A 24,619-nucleotide genomic window follows, 5' to 3' on the forward strand; every position below is an offset into this window, starting at 1 on the left:
AGAGGGGCATCAAGTCACTCAAAGACCATTATGGTATCCATTTAATGGATACGTCATGAAAAGGTCATCATAATTCATGACTTATCCGTTTAACGGATCCCATAATAGTCTATTGGTGACGGACACCACTATTAGGCATTTGTCACAGCCTCCGTTTAACGTATATGTCGGGAGCCTTTCATGGTGTATATGTCAAACGGAGGCCAAAAAAACGCAGTGTCCTGATAGAACACAATGGACTTGGTGCTTTATACATGAGGTTAGGCCAATGCAAATACTGTAGGTATTTGTATGGAGGGCGTATATGTGACATACTGCAAGGAGTTGATCCTAACCAGGGACAGGGTGCAGAAAGGGATATATAGACCTGAGGTATATGTAGTTTGATGTCCTCGTACAATAATACAGGTGTGACATCGCTCAGAATTGGCAAATAACATGTAGACTGTTTATTTTGTGCAATGCTTTTTTTTTATCACATCGGTCTATGTACATATGTATTCCGGGAACGTATGTGTCACTAGGACAGGATCTTTGTGACAAGGGCACTGATGCCTCGATTACACTGATCTCCCACAATGGGCTATGAAGTAGGAAGCGTGAGGGCATGGAAAGCAAGGGACGGGTCTGCACTGAATGACTACATCAGGTGGTCCCTGAGCGTCTTTTAGGGGTAGTTTAGTAGGTACTGCTTGTAGCAGTTTTACCAGTATGAAGCAAATGCCATTTCCAAGCTCTGGTATTGGGGGGGGGGGGGGGGGAGGGAGACTGTGCAGCGGGCACTTATAGGCATCTAGTCATAAAGTTATGAGGCAGCGGCACTTTAAATGCACACATTGTTCAGATACTTCGCTTTACTTATCTTGTACTGATCACGAGATACATCATCTTTTCTTCCTTTGTCACATCCAATGATGCGTGCAGAATGATATCAGTTTCCTGTTTTTGTTTCAGGCTGCATAACCTCATCTACTTACTTGTAGCCCCCTGCTGGTTCAGTGTCTCTGCAGCACACACTCTTAATTGCTTTATGACATATATAGCGCTTCTACCATACACTGTACGGTTGTACCATGTATCGATACTATTTAGATGCTGTAAAAATGTTCAATACCGTCAAACTGTAACTAAATGTTCGACAAACTTCTGACATGTCATAAGATTTAATTGGTGGGAGTCCGAGCACTGAGACCCCCACCAATCGCTGAAGTGAAGCGTCAGAAGCCCTCGTGTGAGCGCTCAGCCACTTTGTTTCTGTTCGGCTTTTTCTGCAAAGCCGATGTATCGGAGTATGGGCTCATAGACTTTCTACTGAGCCAGTACTCCGATACATTGATTTTTGGAAAAGGCCGAACAGGAACTAAGCGGCTGAGCGCTTACACGAGCGCTTCTGCCGCTTCGTTTTAGCGATTGGTGTGGGTCTCAGTGCTCGGACTCCCACAAATCAAAACTTCTGACCTGTCACTATGACATGTCAGCAGTTTGTCGAACGTTTAGTTACACTTTAATTCATGTATTTCGATACTAAGCTGTTCGGCCGCACAGCTTAGTATTGTAACACATGAATGTAGTCACAGTGGGGCTGCGGCTGTGTAATACAGTCATTGTCCCGCTCCTGACAAGAGTGCGCACGTGATCAGCATGAGGTGATTCGACCAGCACTGTACTAATGATTGCCGGCACTGAAGACCGAGAACATGGCGGGGGCACTGCAAAACACCCCCATGTTCTGTCTTCAGTGCCGCCGCCGCTCATTAGTGCAGCGCCGGCCACATCATGCTGACCGCGCGTGCATACTTGTTGTCAGGAGCAGGACAATGGGTGTATTACACAGCCACAGCCCCGCTCTAACAGCGGAGATCAGAGAAACCTCTTATCTTACAATCTAAAGAATATGCATCACAAAGTCTTTTATTACTATTGTGTTCTATACGCTGTAAGGGTATGTGCACACACACTAATTACGTCCGTAATTGACGGACGTATTTCGGCCGCAAGTACCGGACCGAAGACAGTGCAGGGAGCCGGGCTCCTAGCATCATACTTATGTACGATGCTAGGAGTCCCTGCCTCGCTGCAGGACAACTGTCCCGTACTGAAAACATGATTACAGTACGGGACAGTTGTCCTGCAGCGAGGCAGGGACTCCTAGCATCGTACATAACTATGATGCTAGGAGCCCGGCTCCCTGCACTGTGTTCGGTCCGGTACTTGCGGCCGAAATACGTCCGTCAATTACGGACGTAATTAGTGTGTGTGCACATACCCTAATTGTATCTCATTCCTCTGTCATTCTCCATCTCTTCTAGTGTGTCCTCTACCTCTGGAGCCTGAAAATCATCCACCCCAAAACCCTGTTCTTGTTGCGAGGGAACCACGAGTGCCGACACTTGACAGAGTATTTCACCTTCAAGCAAGAATGTGAGTGATGTTTGTTACCTGTTGATTTTTTGTGTGCAGTATCCATCCCGAAGTGTGGCCGATAACCTGCGATCATAACCTGCAACTTTTCATCTTCTAAAAACAGTAGAAAATGGCAAAATAATATTTCAAGCAAAGTGCTTGGACTTGTGGTACATGTCGAAATGTTGCGATGCCATATAGGGAACAGTACACACTGATGGGGATAAAAATCTCCTGACACCTGGAATAGACTTTCACGTAGCCGATACATTTGTTTCTCTACTGACATCAAAACCGCAGCGGAATAATTTTTTACTTTTCTCGCCACTTTCCTAAAGTGGCTTGAAAAGGGGTGGAGTTTAGCTTAAGGGGCGGGCAGATTTAGCATAATTTACACCAGAAACTGGTGTAAATTATGCTGCAAATCTACATGTGCTCATAGAAGGCATAAATTTGCATTTCTGTCACACGGACCGCCCAAGATGCGCCAAATATAATAAGGGGTGTGAAGCTCTTACTATATTTGCCGCATTTTCCGCCGAGGTAAATTAGTTTTAAGACTGCCGTTTGACATGCCAGGCTTAATATATTTCCCGCAGTGTCACATTCCGTGTATTGTCCTCCACGCCTCCCAGTACTGTTGTGTCTGGCAGCTACATCCGCAAGCTGCAATTGGTGGCTTTCACAGCCACATGTTGCAAACCAATGCTCTACTTCTATTTAACACTGTTTTTGCCTGTCATCGTAGCGCTGTCTCCTGTATAATGTTCTACTCTCTCATTTTCCTATTCCTCTTTTACACATGCTCTTCTACTACTGAGTGGCCACTGTACCTTTGTAATGTACTCGGTTTCTGCATCTTGCTAGTTACACCTGCACTCTTTTTTGGGTCTTGGCACAAACACCATGCCACAGTACCCAATCCTCCCCGGATTCTGGTGTCTCACTTGCTGCTTTCTATGCTATGAATGTGCCCATCTGCTTCTCTGCACCATGTGTCCAGCTACTTAGTTATGTATATCCCTTAATACCTCTGACTGCAGACTGAATTAGACGCCATTAATAAAATCTGCTCTGTGTTATACCTAAAATTGTATTCTGCGTACGCGTGAACTCCTCTACCTGCATGCATGTTGTGCACTTAATCCTGCTCCATACTTCTGCCCCCTGTGCCATCAATCCAATCTGTTTGGTTATACTAGTAATTATATTCACTAAATAGACGCCCATAATGCCAAACAGGGGGATGAATAAAATCACTTATTGATTCTGTGAATCAGCTTGTCGGCTGCTCTGAAAAGGATCATGTGACAAACACTCCATGACGCCTCGGAAACCGGACTCACAGGCGGCATCACATGATCCAGAGCCGGTGACGTCCTGTAACTCCCCAGAACCAGGAAGTGGTTTCTTTTCAGCCCCCTGTTTCGGACTTTGGGGGTTGTTTAGTGGGTGTAATTGTTCTGCTAGTATAAATCCAGTAGGGTATCACACTAATGTTATATTACCAAGTCTGTCATAGTGGGTTTTCTCTTTAATGGCATGCATGTATGTCATTGCAGATCGCACGGGCACAACAGCTGTGCCCTTGTGATCCGGAACTGCAGTATGGCTGTGATTGGCAGCCACGCTCCTGCATTAACGGACTAGATTTGGAAAAAAAAAATAACATTTTCCTAATGGGTCCCCAAAAAAAGTTCATAATTTTTAAATAAAATAATCGATTTAAGAAAAAATATCGCAACGCAAAAAATACATAAAGGCTATTTAAAAAAAAATATTACATTTTTTTCAGTCTCAGAAACATACAGCATATATTTTGTTGTATACTATACTAGTGTTGACCTGTTCAATAAAGTTTATGTCCTCTGTTAACTTTGCTTTTTTTATACATTCCCCCATACTAAGCATTTATAAGTTTAAATACTACCATATATTTACCGTAAAATGCTGCCTTAAAAAAAAAAAAAAAGACTCCCCCCGCAAAAACAAGGCCTCAAATACCTAGGTAGCACTAAAAATAAAATATATTTTGACTGGCAGAATGAGGAGGCAAAAATGGGAGGAGTCCTTAAAGGGGATTTCCAGTTTATAAAAATAAATTTCCATACACCCGATTAGGGAATTCTGTGTTAATGGAGCGGAGTCTTCTGTTTAGGATCCTCATCTCCTGGACTGAGTGGAGAGCAGCTACAAAGAGACCTGTTCTGCATTATACAGACAACCCATTCATATGAATGGGCATTGTGTAATACTTAAAGAGGCTCTGTCACCAGATTTTGCAACCCCTATCTGCTATTGCAGCAGATCGGCGCTGCAATGTAGATTACAGTAACGTTTTTATTTTAAAAAAACGAGCATTTTTGGCCAAGTTATGACCATTTTTGTATTTATGCAAATGAGGCTTGCAAAAGTCCAAGTAGGTGTGTTTAAAGTAAAAGTCCAAGTGGGCGTGTATTATGTGCGTACATCGGGGCGTTTTTACTACTTTTACTAGCTGGGCGTTCTGATGAGAAGTATCATCCACTTCTCTTCACAACGCCCAGCTTCTGGCAGTGACAGACACACAGCGTGTTCTCGAGAGATCACGCTGTGACGTCACTCACTTCCTGCCCCAGGTCCTGCATCGTGTCGGCCACATCGGCACCAGAGGCTACAGATGATTCTGCAGCAGCATCAGCGTTTGCAGGTAAGTAGCTACATCGACTTACCTGCAAACGCTGATGCTGCTGCAGAATCAACTGTAGCCTCTGGTGCCGATGTGTCCTCGCTCGTCCGACACGATGCAGGACCTGGGGCAGGAAGTGAGTGACGTCACAGCGTGATCTCTCGAGAACACGGCTGTGTCTGCACTGCCAGAAGCTGGGCGTTGTGAAGAGAAGTGGATGATACTTCTCGTCAGAACGCCCAGCTAGTAAAAGTAGTAAAAACGCCCCGATGTACGCACATAATACACGCCCACTTGGACTTTTGCAAGCCTCATTTGCATAAATACAAAAATGGTCATAACTTGGCCAAAATGCTCGTTTTTTAAAAATAAAAACGTTACTGTAATCTCCATTGCAGCGCCGATCTGCTGCAATAGCAGATGGGGCTGCAAAATCTGGTGACAGAGCCTCTTTAATTTCCCCTGTGGTGGCTCAGTAGGGAAATGTAACATTTACTGCCACATTTCCTCACACATTACAGCAGCGGGACGGTTTGTGATCTGCTTATTGTCAAGGGTCCCTTCTAACAAGTAGTGATGGTCCAAAGCGGAGAATCCCTTTAAGGCTAAAATAGGCTCGGTCCTTAAGGGGTTTCAAAGCCTTTCACACTGAAATAAAATGGTAAATATAACTGATGGAATCCGCCTTTTTTGTCAAGATCATTTATTTTCCACCTTCTATATCTGAATCTTGGAAAACCGGCGAACAAGCAAACACCCCACTAATACAGCTCCCCTAGAAGGGTGTAACCCAGTTTTCTCAGATCTTATAATGGCAAATGTGTCTAGCTGTGCAGCAATACGCAGTAGTAAGGAATGGCAGTTCAGTACCTTAGGAAAGCTCGGAGTTGTAATGGAGGCCTTATTGGCTGTCACTCTGTTTGCAAGGAAGCAGATATATGGAAGAATTTTACTACTTGAAGACGACTCATAGACTTCTATTAACATGGTATTTATTTATTTTTTACTGAAAATACTCAGGCTATGTACAGCTTTTGAAATCCTATATTTTTTTTTTTAAATAAATCAGTGTGTTTGGTGCAACTTTCAAAATACTTTTTATTAAAAATAATTTTACTTTTTGAGATACAGCTGCTTTGTATATTGCGCTGAGACCTTAATCCGTCAGGTCAGCGGGACTGACGGGTTCAGTGTCAGCGAGTCCTGCGTGTCTCTGCACCTGTAATCGATTACTTCTAAGTAATGAACTTAGATCTGATCGATAACAGCTCGATCCTCAGAGACACGCAGGACTCGCTGACACTGAACCCGTCAGTCCCGCTGACCTGACGGATTAAGGTCTCAGCGCAAAATACAGCTGCTCTGGATATAGGATACAAAGCAGCTGTTTCTCAAAAAGTAAGAATAATTTTTAATAAAAACGAATTCGAAAGCTGCACCAAACGCATCGATAGACATTATATATATAATCTATAGCCATTTCAAAGGTGTACATAGCCTATAATGGTAAGGTGTGAGCAGATGCGGTTTTTACTTGGACGAGCAGTATGAATGCATCTGGTTACACATTTGCATGATTTTGTTATAGGAAACATGATATCTTTACAGTCACTCCTGCTCAAGTACAATGCATTTTTTTGACGATATTAAAAAAAACAAAACTATAAAAACTGGGGTCATGTAGGAAAATGAATAGTCCATGGTAACCACATTTTCTAATGTACATTTGTGTAATTATCTTTGGAATCTGTTATGGGCAAGTTCCCTGGTCTTGTTTTCTTTATACATCCCCCATTGTGTATTTATTGCATGTAGTTTAGGGTGTCAATATGTCCGCACGTCCTAATAATGGTCTTGTCCCGACAGGTAAAATTAAGTATTCGGAGCGAGTGTATGACTCCTGTATGGATGCCTTCGACTGCCTCCCACTAGCAGCTCTGCTGAACCAGCAGTTCCTATGTGTGCACGGGGGTCTCTCCCCTGAAATCTCTTGCCTGGACGACATCAGAAAGGTGAATCCCACCCCTCTGTTCTGTAATGTGGTGATATTCAAAGAGTTCAGAACGAGTTCTAAATAGGATCGGATTAAGTATTCCATCGTATTGGCATACATCACCTGTAGAATTATGGCCTGTTCGTAGCAGATTTTTACAATGTCCCCATACTTATATAGCTCCAACTTTTTCCCCAGCGCAGTGCAGACATTGTCATTACTTGCAGCAGTTTTGCACCTCCTGAGCTAGTCCTGCACACACAGCTGAGGGTTTGTTACAATGTGTCAGCATAGGGAACCGCTATCAGCCTGGCTACACGACACAGGACAGATTTGTGCTTCTGCTGTGTTGAGCTCATAGAAGATTGCCTATGTTTCCGCATCAGCTTGTGAGAAGGACTAGGTCGGGAAGGCTTTCAGTCTCTGTATATAATGAAGATTTGAAGTGCTGACAAAAAGCAGATATCTGTAAAAAAATATTGGAGAACTTTTTATTACAATGATTAAGCTGGAGATACTACGATTAAGTTCTGTTAGTGTAATTTCACAGGCTACAGACTGCCATAAACAGCAACCTATAGTCTGCTGACAAGATTTCTGTTTACCAAAAATATTCCATCATTAGGCAACCCCTGGAAAAATGGTGTAACTCGGCCATAGGCGTATATGAGGGACATAAAGGTGTTTTTAGAGGTCACTTTTGATACATTACTGCACTGGAATAGATGTAGTTATATTGTGGTTACAGGAGCCTCCCTGTCACTAGGTGCCCCACTTTCTAATAATCAGGTGCCTGGTCCCCTGCAGTTTCCTCCTTTTGGATCTGTCCCATATTAAGAGCGTTAATATCGGTTCTGCTCTTTTACTTTGCACCATATCATTGGGCCAGCTTCTTCGAGCCCTCCGTGGTGTAACTCTTCCCTAGTATCCCCCGCTTTCTACGCATATACAGGGTCATGGGACCCTTGGTTGTTCCCTCCTTTCATGTCCTCCTTGTTCTCTCTGCCTTATCAGTTAGACAGATTCAAGGAACCCCCGGCCTTCGGCCCTATGTGCGACTTGCTGTGGTCTGACCCGGCGGAGGATTACGGCAATGAGAAGACTTTGGAACATTTCACCCACAACACAGTGCGTGGGTGCTCCTATTTCTACAGGTAACTGGACCGGCGTCCATTGTATTTACTGAATTCTACGTGGCCTTTTTTTATCGCTCCAGAACGCACATCTTTTCTGCCTTATTAGTAACTTCTGTATTTCAGCTACCCTGCTGTTTGTGAATTCCTGCAGAGCAACAACCTCCTGTCAGTGATTCGAGCCCATGAAGCACAGGATGCTGGGTAATACTCCACTTTTACTGTTGTCATCCTAAATAAAAATGTCTAAAGCGTCTGACACAGGGTCACCAACACTGAGGTGCCATCAAGACCCCTGAAGCCATGCTGTGCCAACAGCTCAGCAGGATGTCAGTCCTCTATAAGAAGGATCATTTTGGATCTCTGGGAGATTAAGAACATATTGTAAATCTCCAGTGAGTTATGACAAGCGCTTCTGATCGACAGAAATGGTTGTCACTGGCCCTCTACACGGCCGATTGTTAGCACAATTATTGAATTATTGGCTACAAGGAGGGGTAGATAATGTGCTCATCTGTTGGAAAATATGGGATTTTAAAGGATTGTCTGACATTCTGAAAAGTGTCTGCTTTATTTCTCTCAGAAACAGTGCCACTTCTGCCCATGGGCTGTGTCTGGTACTGCACATACTCGCTTGGCGGCAGGTCGAGCATGTGCACTGCTGCTCCATTCATTCCCAATGGCACTGCCAGAGATCACCGAGCGCTGTACTCGGCTATCCCTGGCAGTTCCATAGACCGTGAATGGCGCGGCAGTGCGCAAGCTCAACCTGCCGCTCCATTTATTAGGAGGAACGGGACCCCCTGTTCTCGTGATCGGTGGGGGTCCCACCAGTCAGTATGTTATCACCTATCCGTCTTGTATGAGTTTTCCGTCGAAACGGAGCCCTGACTGACACAAACTGAAACCGTAGGTTTCCGTTTCCATCACCATTAATTTCAATGGTAACGGATCTGGTGCCAATGGTTTCAGTTTGTCTCCGTTGTGCAAGGGTTCTGTTGTTTTGACTGGATGAATACCATAGTCGACTACGGTATTCATCCGGTCAAAACGATGGAACCCTTGCACAACGGAGACAACCATTGGCACCGGATCCGCCACCATTGAAATCAATGGTGATGGAAACGGAAACCTACGGTTTCAGTTTGTGTCAGTCAGGGCTCCGTTCCGACGGAAAGCTCATACAAGACGGAGCCCTGACGCAGATGTGAACATAGCCTAAAGTTGACAGTTTTCAATATATGTTTTTCTGCCCGCAGTTACCGAATGTATCGGAAGAGTCAGACAACTGGTTTTCCTTCGCTCATCACCATTTTTTCTGCTCCAAATTACCTTGATGTCTACAACAACAAAGGTCAGATGATCGCTCGTGTGATAGTTGTTTACTGCCCAGTATTCTTGCACAGTTACGACATGGTTGTTAAGTCTTTAATGCTTCATAAAGGTGAATTGCACCTTAAATAGGATCTGTCACTAGTTTAGTAATGCCCAATCTCCTAGCTCATCTAATAGGCGCTGTCACACTGATAATGCCAGTGAAAATTGTGTCCCAAAAAGTTTATTATTTTAAAAGTTATGAGCTTTTTTCTAAATATGCAAATGAGGCTATACTAGACAAGCAGGTGTTAATAGAAGCGATTTCTCCTGAGGTGGAGCCTCCTCACAGCCTCTGACGCTGTCCAATCAGCATGAAGCTGCTTCACACAGTGTGAGAGACTGAGGCTGGAGGGGAGGGGGATCACTTAAAACAGCCATTTCTCCGGCGGTTCTGCTGTCATATGAAAGATGATATTCTAAACTTTTATATGACACCAGGATCGCAGTTCTAGCTGTGACACAACGGGAGATATCACCAGTTGAAAACAGTTGGGAATGGAAGCTGTATACTATATGATCACGCTGTGTTGCTGGGCAGGGAAGAGGGCGAAGCTGTATGCTGATTGGCCGGCATCAATACAGAAAACCTTACACCGCCCAGAGTGAAAAGAAAGAGTCCCCTCCTATTTGGCTATTAGTCACATCAGCATATTTGGAAAAATGAACAAAACTTTGCAAATAAACGTTTTTTTAAAAATAAATCTCACTGTAGTTATCCGCATCATAGCGCCTATTAGATTAGTTAGGAGATAGCGCATTAATAAACTTGTGACAGATCCTCTTTAAGTAAATATTCTCATCACACAAAGTGATAGCATATCGCTAGGATATGCCATCACTTTGTGATCGATGGGTGTCCGACCACTGGGACCCCCACCGATCCTGAGAATGAAGGCTGCCATTGCACTCCTTTAGAGTTGCGTCCCCTTTTCAGGTATTCCTTGCACAGTGGCGATCCCGGACACTGCTGTGGTGGGGGCTGCAGCAAGGCTCCATTCACTTGAATGGAGCTGTGTTGCCGTTCCCTGCACAGCAAGTGGCCGGGAGCGCCACAGTGCAGGGTAAATTAGTGAAGCGGCTGCAGTGCTAGAGCAGCGCTGCGGCCCATTCAATCCCAGGATCGGTGGGGGCCCCGGCAGTAGAACCACCACAAATCGCAAAGTGATGGCATGTCCAATCTATGTCATCCCTTTGTGTGATGAGAATACCCCATCATTCTTCTGAAGTGCTGTAGTGACATGTATGAAGGTAAGGAAGTGTAGGGTATATAAATGGGAACTCCCACCGACTCTCAGAACAAAGCGCAGTGCTCAGTAAAACACATGAATCTGGTCAGAGATGTCCGGAAATCGAAATCTCCATCCAGAGCTTCTTCACACTGGATGGAGATTCTGACCTTTTGAGTTTCTAGGGACTTGTCTGCTACGATGTGTTTGTATGAGGTTTATCTCTGTGTGGGAGCACTGGAGAGAATTGCGCTGCGTATGGATCTACGGATGTATGCTGTTGAGCATTGTGTTGTCAGTATGTGTGTCTATGATAGAGAAATGTGCTGTACGTGTGCATTTTGTGGTCATTTATCAACGGCATCATGTTTATACCACATTGTAGCACCTCCAATGTGTCTGCAGCCACAGCCATCGTATGTGCACGCCATTTGTGATAAAAAATAAGCCACATAAGGAGTTAATATTAGGCTTTACTGGTATGGGGATTAATAGAACTTAAAGCATCTCCGTAGTACACTATGTGATCTATAAGTAAAGGATAATAAAATATTCTGTATCTGTGTGAAGCTTGTCACCACCATGGATCTCTGTTCGGAGCAGTTACTACCGCCACTTGTGTGTGGGAGTCTAGTGCTAAAAGCGTCTGCAGTATATGTGAAATTGCTTCTTCTTGTCTCCTTACAGCCGCAGTGCTCAAGTATGAAAACAATGTCATGAATATCCGTCAGTTTAATTGCTCTCCACATCCTTACTGGCTGCCAAACTTCATGGATGTGTTCACATGGTCGCTGCCCTTTGTAGGGGAGAAAGGTAAAACTGAATACTCTCGCACAATATACAGATGGCCAGTAATGCCTGTCGTCTTACTGGAAGTATTGTCATGTAGAGGGAGATCCAAAAAGAAATGAAAGGCAAGGGCCCGTTTTCTGGGATCTTTTTATACAGAGGGAGAGAAGTTAGGGACGTCTTTACCAGAGGTTTTTAAATTGTACATTGCATCTATAAGACATGGCGTGGTCAGGACCAGAGATGAGGATAATGTACAAGGTTGAGGTCTGATCGGGTATTAAACTGCCATCAGGACATGAATTAGAAACCAGATTAACTCTATAGAAAACGAATGCACGGATCGAAATGCTAGAAACACTCTTTTTTTTTTTTTTTTTTTTTTAAATTCTTTATTTTCATGGCCGACAACCATATTTTTACATAATAAAAAACAAGAATACAGCAAATACAGAAAGGAAAATGAAGCACATAACCAATAATGAGGATACAAAGTGTTTAACCACATACTGAAAACCTCAAGGGAGGTATAACCACATGTGACATCTCCCCCTTGATCTGATTGACATTCCCCTCTGAGAGAAAGGAGCAAGAGAGACTAAGCGAGATAAAGAAAGATAAATGAGAAGGATAAGGGGAGGAGGAAGGGGCAACACTCCCCACCGAGGAGATCCTGCAACACCCAAGAAGATCCATTGCGGGTTATCAACCGACTTCCAACCCACCCAGAATGTCTTTATAGGTGTCAGTGTCCTGGAACACTATCCAAGGGGACCACGTGAGGCAAAACCTAGCATTAGTATCATGAACGCTTGAGGTCAGATCCTCCATGTGCATTAGGTCGTTGACCATCGAAACCCAGAGGGACAGAGTAGGTGGGGAGACGTTTTTCCATCTTAATGGAATGCAATGTCTAGCGGCCATCACTAAAAAGTGAAGCAGCGAGCTTTTGTAGATATTTGTTGGAATGTCACAATGATGGAGGAGGAAGAAGGCCGCGTCCAAACGAGAACTGGTATCTGTTACCTCGGAGATCACTCTCTTCACTCCTTCCCAGGAGTAACGGGCAAGACCAAAAGGTGTAGAGGAGGGTACCATCATCCCGCCCGCATCTCCAACAGAGAGGTGAAACTGTCGGGAAAATACGATGTAAACGAACCGGGGTCCTGTACCATCGCGAGAGCAGTTTAAAACTGGCTTCTTGGTAACGCGAGCTGATCGAGGTTTTATGAGCCAAAGTAAGGATGCGGGTACATTGACTTGCGGTAAAGCTGATGCCCAAATCCGCTTCCCACTCCGCGATGTATCCTGGCAGGGGGAGGTCCGGCGGGTTTAGAAGGAGATGGTAGATCGTGGACAGTGTGTGACGAGCTGGTTCGGAGCCAACACACATTTCTTCCAACGGGGATCTAGACTCTTGAAATAAAGCCGGAGACGATAATGAAGAGAAAAAATGGCGGAGCTGAAATATGCGCCAATAGCCCAGAGGCTGGAGTTCCGGCAGATGCGACAGCTCCGAAAGGGAGAGCCACTCCGCGTTCTTAAGGAAGTGCGCTGCCCTAAATATACCAGACGTGACCCAAGCCCGGAAGACCGAATCTGTCAACCCTGAAGGGAAAGCAGGATTCCCCAGAATCGGAAACATTGGAGAGCAGATGGGCAGAAGGCTTGATCGGACCTTATGAAGAGAACAACATCGCAGTGTGGGGCTGATAGTGGGATGTTGGTGAATGGATTTAAGAAGTCCGCTTTGCAACCACGGAACCACCTGAAGAGGGGCCTCCGTGAAGCTTTGTAGAAACACTCTTTGTTCTGGCAATGTAATATTGTGGTGATGTCAGCGGTGCCCACCCTGCAGTACCTCTCAAAGCCACTAGGGGACATATATGTGGAACAGAGAATTCTCCACCTAGTCCTTTCCCTGTGATTTCCAGAGATGGTCACCACTAACCAGCTATGTAGAATAACCAGCTATTAAATATGTGCAACCTCTTTATCTAATCATGACAACGGTTCCGTGATATAAATGGGAGCTGGACCGGAGTTGTCCTGCGTGAAGCTGGTCTAACCGATGTCCTGTACATTCAGTATATCGCTGCTGCAGCACGGAACATCATTTTGTTGACAGCCGTGCGGTTCTTCTTGTGATATCTCGCTCCTTTTCTCTCCAGTTACGGAAATGCTGGTGAATATTCTCAGTATATGCTCGGATGATGAGCTGATTACGGATGGAGAAGACGCACTGGAAAGTAAGATGACTTCTCTATGTTCTTCTTTTCATTATAATTTCTGTATTTCTTACTGCAGGACTCCCTCCACGTGTCCTACATTTGTTCTGGCTGATACCGACCCAGGATATAGTCCGCTGTGGACTGAGCATGTCGGGGCTGCATTTATGTTAGGGCTCATGCACACTTTAGTTATTTTTTTCAGTGTGCGATCTGTTTCTTTAATGGACAGCACACTGACCTATTCATTTCTATGGAGCCATGCACGATTTTTTTGCGGATCCGTTTGCCCAATCCGCAAAACTCAGAGCAGGTCCTATTCCTGTCAGTATTTGCGGATCTGTCTTGCCCATTCTATTCAGTGGTTCCCTATAAAAACGGACCGCACACAGAAGCCTTTTGGGTGCGGTCCGTATTTTGCATCCATATAAAAGGATGAGGATTTGTGCTTGAGGCCTTCGATACACGATTCATAGCACAACCTCCTTCATGTATATTTTCTCATTTAATAGATTATGAAGGACAATATAATACCGTTTTCCTAAATCCTACTCATATATTTGTATAAGATTAGTATATTTTATGTAAATATGGGTGACAGGAAGTAATACGGTCAGGGTGGGACATTTGAATGGGTGTTCTAATGATCAATTTTCAGACTTTGGAGGTCCAGAAGATGGGACCCCCCCTCACTATGTTCAGAATAAGTAGGTCAAGTAATTCAGTTAGTAAATAGTTTCTAATATCATACCCCAGACATTTTTTTTATTTTTTTTTCCCCTTCCATTGAATGATTGATTATTTTCTCCTTTGTTTCCCTTAAGGTGGAGCTGCTGTGCGTAAAGAGATTATTCGGAACAAGATCCGAGCGATTGGGAAGATGGCCCGCGTTTTCTCTGTACTCAGGTGACGTTCTTTAAAACCTTGAAACCAGCTGACACCTGCATGAAGTAAAAATACCAACAAAAATTATTCCACATGGAGCGCATGTAAGGCCCCATTCACATCACGTTAATGCACTACGTTTATCTTGTACGTCGGGAAAGCTCCCAACGTACAAGATAAGTGTCCACAGGGCTCCATTATCCCGACGGAGACCAAAAGAGTGTCCTTTTGGCCTCCGTCAAGCTGGTATACGTCGGTATACCTCTTCTTTTTTTTTTTTTGAAGGATGGAGTACTGTATGGCATCCGCCACAGGTATACGTTACACGTATACCTCGGGGAGCTCCCGACATCACTATCCATATAGGGATAGTGAAGTCAGGAGCTTCCACAGTGTTGGAGTCCCTGGGCAGAGCACTATTAGATGGCTCTGTCCCGGGACTCTGGCCCCCTGAGAACACCGGAAGTCACTGTCCATACATGTGAGGAGGAGTGCTGGAGCTGATGCTCTGCTCGCCGAATCCAGCCGTAGGGAAGTCCTGAAGTCGCTGTCCATAAATGCAGTGACTTCAGTAGTTTTGCCAAGGCTGGTTCCCGGGCAACGTGTATCAATGTATGCCATACAGTGGGATACGTTTGGGCCTTTTCTCTAAGGTATAAGTCGGGGGTCTTCCCGACGTATACCTGTCCCTAACGTGATGTGAATAGGGCCTAAATCACGTAAAGAAAACCTAGCTCCCCCAAACCAGTTTGTACGTACAACTATGAGTGTTCTCTAGTAAAAGCGCTGATCCAAGTTCGGTCCAGTAGAACTGCAGGGGGTCTTGATGTTGCAGCTGTAATAAAAACCCTAAAATACGGCCATTGAAGGAGCCATCATTTTTCCTTTTATTGCTAGTCTCCTGTTATCTGACGTGATATTTCTTCCTCAGGGAGGAGAGTGAGAGTGTGCTGACGCTGAAGGGCCTGACCCCCACAGGAACACTTCCCCAGGGAGTACTATCCGGAGGGAGACAGACTCTGCAGGACGGTAAGTTTTACTCTTGTACTGTCTGTCTGTGGGAGAGGACTTGGTTACTAAAACTGGGAATGTTAGGAGCAAGTCTGATGGTCCAGGGCAGTGACTCCCACAGAATGAGTGCAGCACGGGAGAAGTTCTGCAGACGGGAGTGAGAGGTTGAAATAACGGAGGATGATTGGCTGAGCAAAGAGCATGATGGATTGGCAAACCGAGATGAGAGTGGAGCTGTATGACGGTGCAGCATTGTGGAGAGCCTTGCAAAGAGAGTTTTGAATTCCTTAAAGGGGTTTTCCCCATCAGGGACATTTGACATATCCGCAGGATATGTCATAAATGTCAGATAGTACCTTTTAGGTAATGAAAATAAAGAATTAAAAAAAAAAAAAATGTTAAATAGATGTGGGTCCCACCTCTGGGACCCGCACCCATCTCTAGAACGGGGCCCCCTAAACCCCATTCTGCGGCTAAATTCCAACCATGAAAAAGGTTACATGGTCGGGAGTTACGAAAACAGCATAGCTCGCTAAGCTGTTTTCGTATGTCCTATAGAACCGAATGGTAGTTAAGAAAACAGCGTAGCTCAGCAAGCTACGCTGTTTTCGTAAGTCCCGGCCATGCAACTATGAAGTGGCCGGGAGGCAGCGAGAACAGACAAAGCTAGAACAGGGTTTAGGGGGCCCCGTTCTAGAGATAAGATGCGGGTTCCACCTCTGGCTCCTGCACCATCTGACGTTTATGACATATCCTGTGGATATGTCATAAATGAAATGTATCTGATGGGAAAAACCCTCTAAGGTACAATGCTACTCCAAAGAATGAAATGACAGATTCAACACTGCTCAATCTGTATTTTGGGGGGGATTCCGCAAGTTATGGTCTATAGTAATGTGATTGCAGTTATTTATTAAGATGTGGACAAAGATGGAAGGAGGCAGCAGCATGAGTGGGATGAAAATATCTTTATAAATTTTTATTAAATAAAAAAAAAAAAAAAGGAAACTTAAGCATCAGTGTGGACAGAGCTAACTTAGGCCCTGTTCACATCTGCGTTGGAGGATCCGTTAAAACCATCATCACAGATCTGGCTGAAATTACCGGAAACCATAGCATAGCGTGTTTCTGGTGAAGCCACGGACACCCCGACGGAGCCCATTAAAGGGTTCCATCAGCCGCCGGTGGTATCCGTGGTGCAATGGAGCCGCTGTGTCCAGTATTTTTGCTGCTCTGCTCCTATGATGTAGCAGAGCAACGGAAATACCGAACGCAGATGTGAACAGAATCCTAGTGCGCAGAAGGTCTGGGCGTGCAGCTGAACTCCGGCAATCTGGTGGAATTATTATGGAATTTACCTATAAAACAGGTCATTTGCTGATAGATTGTCTGATGACAATCCTTGTTTTACACAGGGCGGGTCATAAAAGTATGATTGGTGGCCCCGACCACTACCAAGAATGAGGGGTTCCCAGCCATTCTTTATAGAAATCGCGGAGCAATCACAACGACTCTTTTCAACGTCTGTACCAGCGGTCGGACCCTCAGCGATCATACCGTTATGACCTAATTAACAAGTCATAAGAGTGAAGAAAAAGAAGCTTTCTGGTCGTGGTGAACTATAAAGGAATTAGTTTTAGGATTTAGTTGTTCTTTAGAATACGGGGTTAATAAGTATTTGCTTTGCCTGGCATAGTGGGCACATCAGTGTGAATGCCGTGTCCGCTTATACCAGTACACCCTGGGCACACTGCAGTTAGTTGGCGCATACATGTGTCTGGCATAGTCCTTATATGAGAGAAATGATTGGAGGAATGTTCTTCTTCACAAGTCTGCACAGGTAGCAGTGGTAGTACAATGTTCTATTGTGCTGGATTATGTCACAATAATGAGTTCTGTATTCCTGGGAATGACCTGGAATAACTTGTCGGGATCAGTAATAGAAATTCCTGGGATTTGTCTTTCAGCGTTCTCCGCTGGTAAAGTCTCAGGTTCCTAAACCTCTTTGCTCCGCAGCCATTTTTAATTTTCTCCTTCCCGCCTTCTAAAAGCCATAACTTTTTATTTTTCTCCGTGGACATAGCCGAATGAGGGCTTGTTTTTTGTGTGCATATTTTAATGTCCCCATTTTAAGTACCTTGCACTGGGAAATTAAAAAAATATTCTTTGCAGGGTGGAACCGGAAAAAAACTGCAATTCCTCCATTGTTTTTTGGGTTTCATCGTTCACCGCGGGTAAACACGACGACAACTTAACTTTATTCTGCGGGTCAATACGATTGCAGCGATACCAAATTTATGTTGTCCTTTCCGCTGAAGGAGCGCTGTGAAGGCTTGTTTTTTGTAAGCGGAGCTCTCGTTTTTATCAGTGCCATTTTGGGGTACATTTTTGATCACTTTTTATTCCATTTTTTTTTTGGAAGCAAGGAGACCAAATACTGCCACTGGCATTGTGATTTATTTATTTTTTTCCCCCCCTACGGCGTTTTTCCGGCGCGTTATATACAGTGATATTTTGATAGTTTGGACTTTTATGGACGTTGTGATACCAATTATGTTTTATTTTTTTTACATTACTTTAGGGGAAAATTGGAAAGGTTTTTTTTTTTTTTTTCAGCTTTTAATATTTAATATTTTTTTGTACATTATTAAATATTGTATTTCACTGTTTTATACTTCTCCTCTTGTGCCATGACATAGTGTCGTCACGGTGCGGCAACGGGTTAAAGAGATTATCCGGTTTTAATATAAATAAAGCTTAATCATTGTATAAGGTCCCCTGCACACCACCGTGCCCGTAATCACGGTCCGTGATTACGGCGATTACGGGCGCGGCCAGCCGCTGACATCCACCTGCACTTGCGGGCTGTGCTCCCATATAAAGTATGAGAGCACGGTCCGTAAAAAGCAAAAAAATAGAACATGTCCTATCTTTTGCAGAACCTTTCTACGGCACGGACATCTTCCCGGAATTATACGGGAAGGTGTCATTCGGCCATAGAAATGATGAATGGGTCCGTAATTATGGACTAAATCTACGGTCGTGTGCATGGGGCCTAAAAAAAAGTTCTACAACTTTTTAATATACTTCCTTTTCAATTTCTTACCCGTTTCCAGATAAAAAAAAAATTGCTGTCAATGAATGAAAACATTCTCATTTATATTCACAGGCTGCAAACCCGTACAGGTACCTACCTAGTCCTGCAAACTATCAGAGAGATTTGTCCTGCTGCTGATGGATTTAGCTCATAGAACATTGCATACAATTGTTTTCACTTTTACATCTGTAGCCATCCGCAATTGCAGAAGCGCCCATAGTGACGCAACTGCGGACAAGAATAGGACATGTTCTATATTTTCCAGATCCTTTCTAAGGCCCGGACACACATCCGTAAATATACGGAAAGGTGTCTGTGACCTTTAGAAATGAATGTGTCCGCAAGTTCGTCCGTAATTACGGATGAAAACTACGGTCGTGTGCATGGGGTCTCAGCTGATAGCAGGACTAGGTATGTACAGGTTTGCAGCCTGTGAATGTAAACAAGTGTTCTCATTCACTGACCGCAAAGAAATCTTTAAATTGGTGAGGAATTGAAACACAAAGTAAACTCAAAAGTTGTCGACCACAAAGGGAAAAACGTTTCCTGCTTTCATTGCATGTTACGGACTAATGCCAGTGTCCAGATATCTGTACCAATCTCTTAGTAATAGGATATTATATTATGAGCAGTTCCCCAACAGAATGGTATTATCTGAATCATATGATACCATTTCTAAGCCTGCAGGGATATCCGATCTCATACCGCTGCCCTACAGGCCATGTCTGGAAGATACAGGGGCCATTTATGACAGCCTGTGTTCTGTGAATGGACTGCGCAAAATAATCCGCATGTCCAGTCCTGGAACCAGCATATCTATAATGCAAATGCGATGTCTGATCTATATGCACTGCTTGTTTCCCTTAATACAGGGGTCTCAAGCACGCGGCCTGCGGGCCACATGCGGCCCCTGAGGCTGCCATCTGCGGCTAGTATAGGCTCTGCTTCGGGACTCTGGAATCCCCTGACATTGCTGTCCACATATGGATAGCGATGTCTAGGGCTTCCCCAGAGCTGGACAGTGATATCAGAAGCACAGCTGGAGTCCCAGTAGGAGTGCTACTAGCTGGCTAATTTAGCCAACTGGCTAAAGCGTTGGCAACGCACTGGCTGGGGATTACACTCCTAGAGGGAGCCCCAATGGAGCTATCTACTGGGGGTGTGTGTGGCACGATCTACAAGGGGGGGGGGGGGGGGTGTGGCAGCATCTACAGCGGTCACTGTGGCAGCATCTACAGCGGTCGCTGTGGCAGCATCTACAGCGGTCGCTGTGGCAGCATCTACAGCGGTCGCTGTGGCAGCATCTACAGCGGTCGCTGTGGCAGCATCTACAGCGGTCGCTGTGGCAGCATCTACAGCGGTCGCTGTGGCAGCATCTACAGCGGTCGCTGTGGCAGCATCTACAGCGGTCACTGTGGCAGCATCTACAGCGGTCACTGTGGCAGCATCTACAGCGGTCACTGTGGCAGCATCTACAGCGGTCACTGTGGCAGCATCTACAGCGGTCACTGTGGCAGCATCTACAGCGGTCACTGGCAGCATCTACAGCGGTCACTGTGGCAGCATCTACAGCGGTCACTGTGGCCTTATCTAGAGGTGTGTGGCATTATCTATAGAGGGCACTGTGGCATTATCTATAGAGGGCACTGTGGCCTTATCTAGAGGTGTGTGCCATTATCTATAGAGGGCACTGTGGCACTATCTAAAAAGAGGCTGCCCAATCTTGACATTTGTGTGTCTGCCAACTGAGCCACCGGACTACATTTAGCGACACTTAAACTGTAAAACTGGATTGTTGAAATAAGCACGTGGAGAGTTTAAACCTAGCGCTATAATTATAGTAATGTAGTATTGTTATAGTAATGTAGTATTGTTATAGTAATGTAGTATAGTTATTGTAATGTAGTATTGTTATAGTAATGTAGTATTATTATAGTAATGTAGTATTGTTATAGTAATGTATTATAGTAATGTAGTATTGTTATAGTAATGTAGTATTGTTATAGTAATGTAGTATTGTTATAGTAATGTAGTATTATTATAGTAATGTAGTATTGGTATAGTAATGTAGTATTGGTATAGTAATGTAGTATTATAGTAATGTAGTATTATAGTAATGTAGTATTGTTATAGTAATGTAGTATTATAGTATTGTTATAGTAATGTAGTATTATAGTAATGTAGTAGTATTATAGGAATGTAGTATTGTTATAGTAATGTATTGTTATAGTAATGTAGTATTGTTATAGTAATGTAGTATAGTTATAGTAATGTAGTATATTTATAGTAATGTAGTATTGTTATAGTAATGTAGTATTATAGTAATGTAGTATTATAGTAATGCAGTATTATAGTAATGTAGTATTATAGTAATGTAGTATTATAGTAATGTAGTATTGGTATAGTAATGTAGTATTATAGTAATGTAGTATTGGTATAGTAATGTAGTATTATAGTAATGTAGTATTATAGTAATGTAGTATTGGTATAGTAATGTAGTATTGTTATAGTAATGTAGTATTATAGTAATGTAGTATTGGTATAGTAATGTAGTATTATAGTAATGTAGTATTATAGTAATGCAGTATTATAGTAATGTAGTATTATAGTAATGTAGTATTATAGTAATGTAGTATTGGTATAGTAATGTAGTATTATAGTAATGTAGTATTGGTATAGTAATGTAGTATTATAGTAATGTAGTATTATAGTAATGTAGTATTGGTATAGTAATGTAGTATTATAGTAATGTAGTATTGGTATAGTAATGTAGTATTATAGTAATGTAGTATTGGTATAGTAATGTAGTATTATAGTAATGTAGTATTGGTATAGTAATGTAGTATTATTATAGTAATGTAGTATTGTTATAGTAATGTAGTAGTATTGTAGTAATGTAGTATTATAGTAATGTAGTATTATAGTAATGTAGTATTGGTATAGTAATGTAGTATTGGTATAGTAATGTAGTATTATAGTAATGTAGTAGTATTATAGTAATGTAGTATTATAGTAATGTAGTATTATAGTAATGTAGTATTATAGTAATGTAGTAGTATTATAGTAATGTAGTATTATAGTAATGTAGTATTGGTATAGTAATGTAGTATTGGTATAGTAATGTAGTATTATAGTAATGTAGTATTGGTATAGTAATGTAGTATTATAGTAATGTAGTATTATTATAGTACTATAGTATTGTTATAGTAATGTAGTATTGTAGTATTACAGTAATGTAGTATTGGTATAGGAATGTAGTATTGTTATAGTAATGTAGTATTATTATAGTAATGTAGTATTGTTATAGTAATGTAGTATTGTAGTACTGTAATATTGTTATAGTAATGGAGTAGTGTTATAGTAATGGAGTAGTGTTATAGTAATGGAGTAGTGTTATAGTAATGGAGTAGTGTTATAGTAATGGAGTAGTGTTCTAGTAATGGAGTAGTGTTGTTCTAGTAATGGAGTAGTGTTGTTCTAGTAATGGAGTAGTGTTGTTCTAGTAATGGAGTAGTGTTCTAGTAATGGAGTAGTGTTGTTCTAGTAATGGAGTAGTGTTGTTCTAGTAATGGAGTAGTGTTGTTCTAGTAATGGAGTAGTGTTGTTCTAGTAATGGAGTAGTGTTGTTCTAGTAATGGAGTAGTGGTGTTCTAGTAATGGAGTAGTGGTGTTCTAGTAATGGAGTAGTGGTGTTCTAGTAATGGAGTAGTGGTGTTCTAGTAATGGAGTAGTGGTGTTCTAGTAATGGAGTAGTGGTGTTCTAGTAATGGAGTATTTTTATAGTAATGTAGTATTGTTATAGTAATGTAGTATTATTATAGTAATGTAGTATTGTTATAGTAATGTAGTATTATAGTAATGTAGTATTATGGTAATGTAGTATTGATATAGTAATGTAGTATTATAGTAATGTAGTATTGTTATAGTAATGTAGTATTGTTATAGTAATGTAGTATTGTTATAGTAATGTAGTATTGTTATTATAGTAATGTAATATTGTTATAGTAATGTAGTATTGTTATAGTAATGTAGTATTGTTATAGTAATGTAGTATTGTTATAGTAATGTAGTATTATAGTAATGTAGTATTGTTATAGTAATGTAGTATTATTATAGTAATGTAGTATTGTTATAGTAATGTAATATTGTTATAGTAATGTAGTATTCTTATAGTAATGTAGTATTATTATAGTAATGTAGTATTATTATAGTAATGTAGTATTATGGTAATGTAGTATTGATATAGTAATGTAGTATTATAGTAATGTAGTATTGTTATTATAGTAATGTAATATTGTTATAGTAATGTAGTATTATGGTAATGTAGTATTATGGTAATGTAGTATTATGGTAATGTAGTATTGATATAGTAATGTAGTATTGATATAGTAATGTAGTATTATAGTAATGTAGTATTGTTATAGTAATGTAGTATTGATATAGTAATGTAGTATTGTTATAGTAATGTAGTAGTATTATAGTAATGTAGTATTGTTATAGTAATGTAGTATTATAGTAATGTAGTATTGTTATAGTAATGTAGTAGTATAGTAATGTAGTAGTATTATAGTAATGTAGTAGTGTTATAGTAATGTAGTATTGTTATAGTAATGTAGTATTATAGTAATGTAGTATTGTTATAGTAATGTAGTAGTATTATAGTAATGTAGTTATGTTATAGTAATGTAGTATTGTTATAGTAATGTAGTATTATAGTAATGTAGTATTATTATAGTAGTTCAAATAACTAATTGATTACCAATAATTTTATACTGTATCAAATTTGAAAGTAATGCGGCCCGTCAACTTCACATTATTTCTATATGTGGCCCATTTACCCGGCCGAGTTTGAGACCCCTGCCTTAATAGATATATAGATTTTTATTTATTAGCACCATTATTAGCCCCTTACATAGTGAACTCTCATTTATGGTTTCGCTGTATGTAAACAAACATTTCTCTGCTTGCTGCTGCAGCTACAAAGCTCAAGAATACAATTTCTGCACGCATCGTGTGTGTGAGCGAGGGCATCCTGTCCTGTACAGGGCAGGGCCGTATTTGCCACTAGGCACTGGGGTGCAGTGCCTGGGGCATCCAGCAGGGGGTGGGGACTGCAGGATCCTCTTGTTTTTTTTTTTTGTTTTTTTTTTGTTTTTTTTAAATTAACTTATCTTGTGACTGATCAGCCAGCAGTTAGGTCACTTGCAGGTGTGGGGAGGTGTGGTTTGGCTTGCGCGCGCTTCTTAAAGAGGCTCTGTCACCAGATTTTGCAACCCCTATCTGCTATTGCAGCAGATCGGCGCTGCAATGTAGATTACAGTAACTTTTTTATTTTTAAAAAAACGAGCATTTTTGGCCAAGTTATGACCATTTTTGTATTTATGCAAATGAGGCTTGCAAAAGTCCAAGTAGGCGTGTTTAAAGTAAAAGTCCAACTGGGCGTGTATTATGTGCGTACATCGGGGCGTTTTTACTTCTTTTACTAGCTGGGCGTTCTGACGAGAAGTATCATCCACTTCTCTTCAGAACGCCCAGCTTCTGGCAGTGCAGACACAGCGTGTTCTCGAGAGATCACGCTGTGACGTCACTCACTTCCTGCCCCAGGTCCTGCATCGTGTCGGACGAGCGAGGACACATCGGCACCAGAGGCTACAGTTGATTCTGCAGCAGCATCTGCGTTTGCAGGTAAGTAGCTACATCGACTTACCTGCAAACGCTGATGCTGCTGCAGAATCATCTGTAGCCTCTGGTGCCGATGTATCCTCGCTCGTCCGACACAATGCAGGACCTGGGGCAGGAAGTGACGTCA

At 42.3% G+C, this 24,619-nt stretch overlaps 1 protein-coding gene across 1 annotated transcript in view; it reads left to right on the plus strand.

Moving 5' to 3' along the window:
- Positions 1-24,619, plus strand: part of PPP3CC (protein phosphatase 3 catalytic subunit gamma) — a 56,478-nt gene that overhangs the window by 25,197 nt on the left and 6,662 nt on the right. The window contains exons 4-12 of the mRNA XM_075858874.1: positions 2,310-2,421; positions 6,938-7,083; positions 8,079-8,218; positions 8,324-8,401; positions 9,457-9,551; positions 11,488-11,613; positions 13,761-13,838; positions 14,642-14,723; positions 15,634-15,731. Coding sequence (XP_075714989.1) covers positions 2,310-2,421; positions 6,938-7,083; positions 8,079-8,218; positions 8,324-8,401; positions 9,457-9,551; positions 11,488-11,613; positions 13,761-13,838; positions 14,642-14,723; positions 15,634-15,731 — 955 coding nt within the window. The remainder of the gene's footprint in view (positions 1-2,309; positions 2,422-6,937; positions 7,084-8,078; positions 8,219-8,323; positions 8,402-9,456; positions 9,552-11,487; positions 11,614-13,760; positions 13,839-14,641; positions 14,724-15,633; positions 15,732-24,619) is intronic.

This window comes from Rhinoderma darwinii, chromosome 3 (assembly GCF_050947455.1).
Source record: "Rhinoderma darwinii isolate aRhiDar2 chromosome 3, aRhiDar2.hap1, whole genome shotgun sequence".
Lineage (NCBI taxonomy): Eukaryota > Metazoa > Chordata > Amphibia > Anura > Rhinodermatidae > Rhinoderma > Rhinoderma darwinii.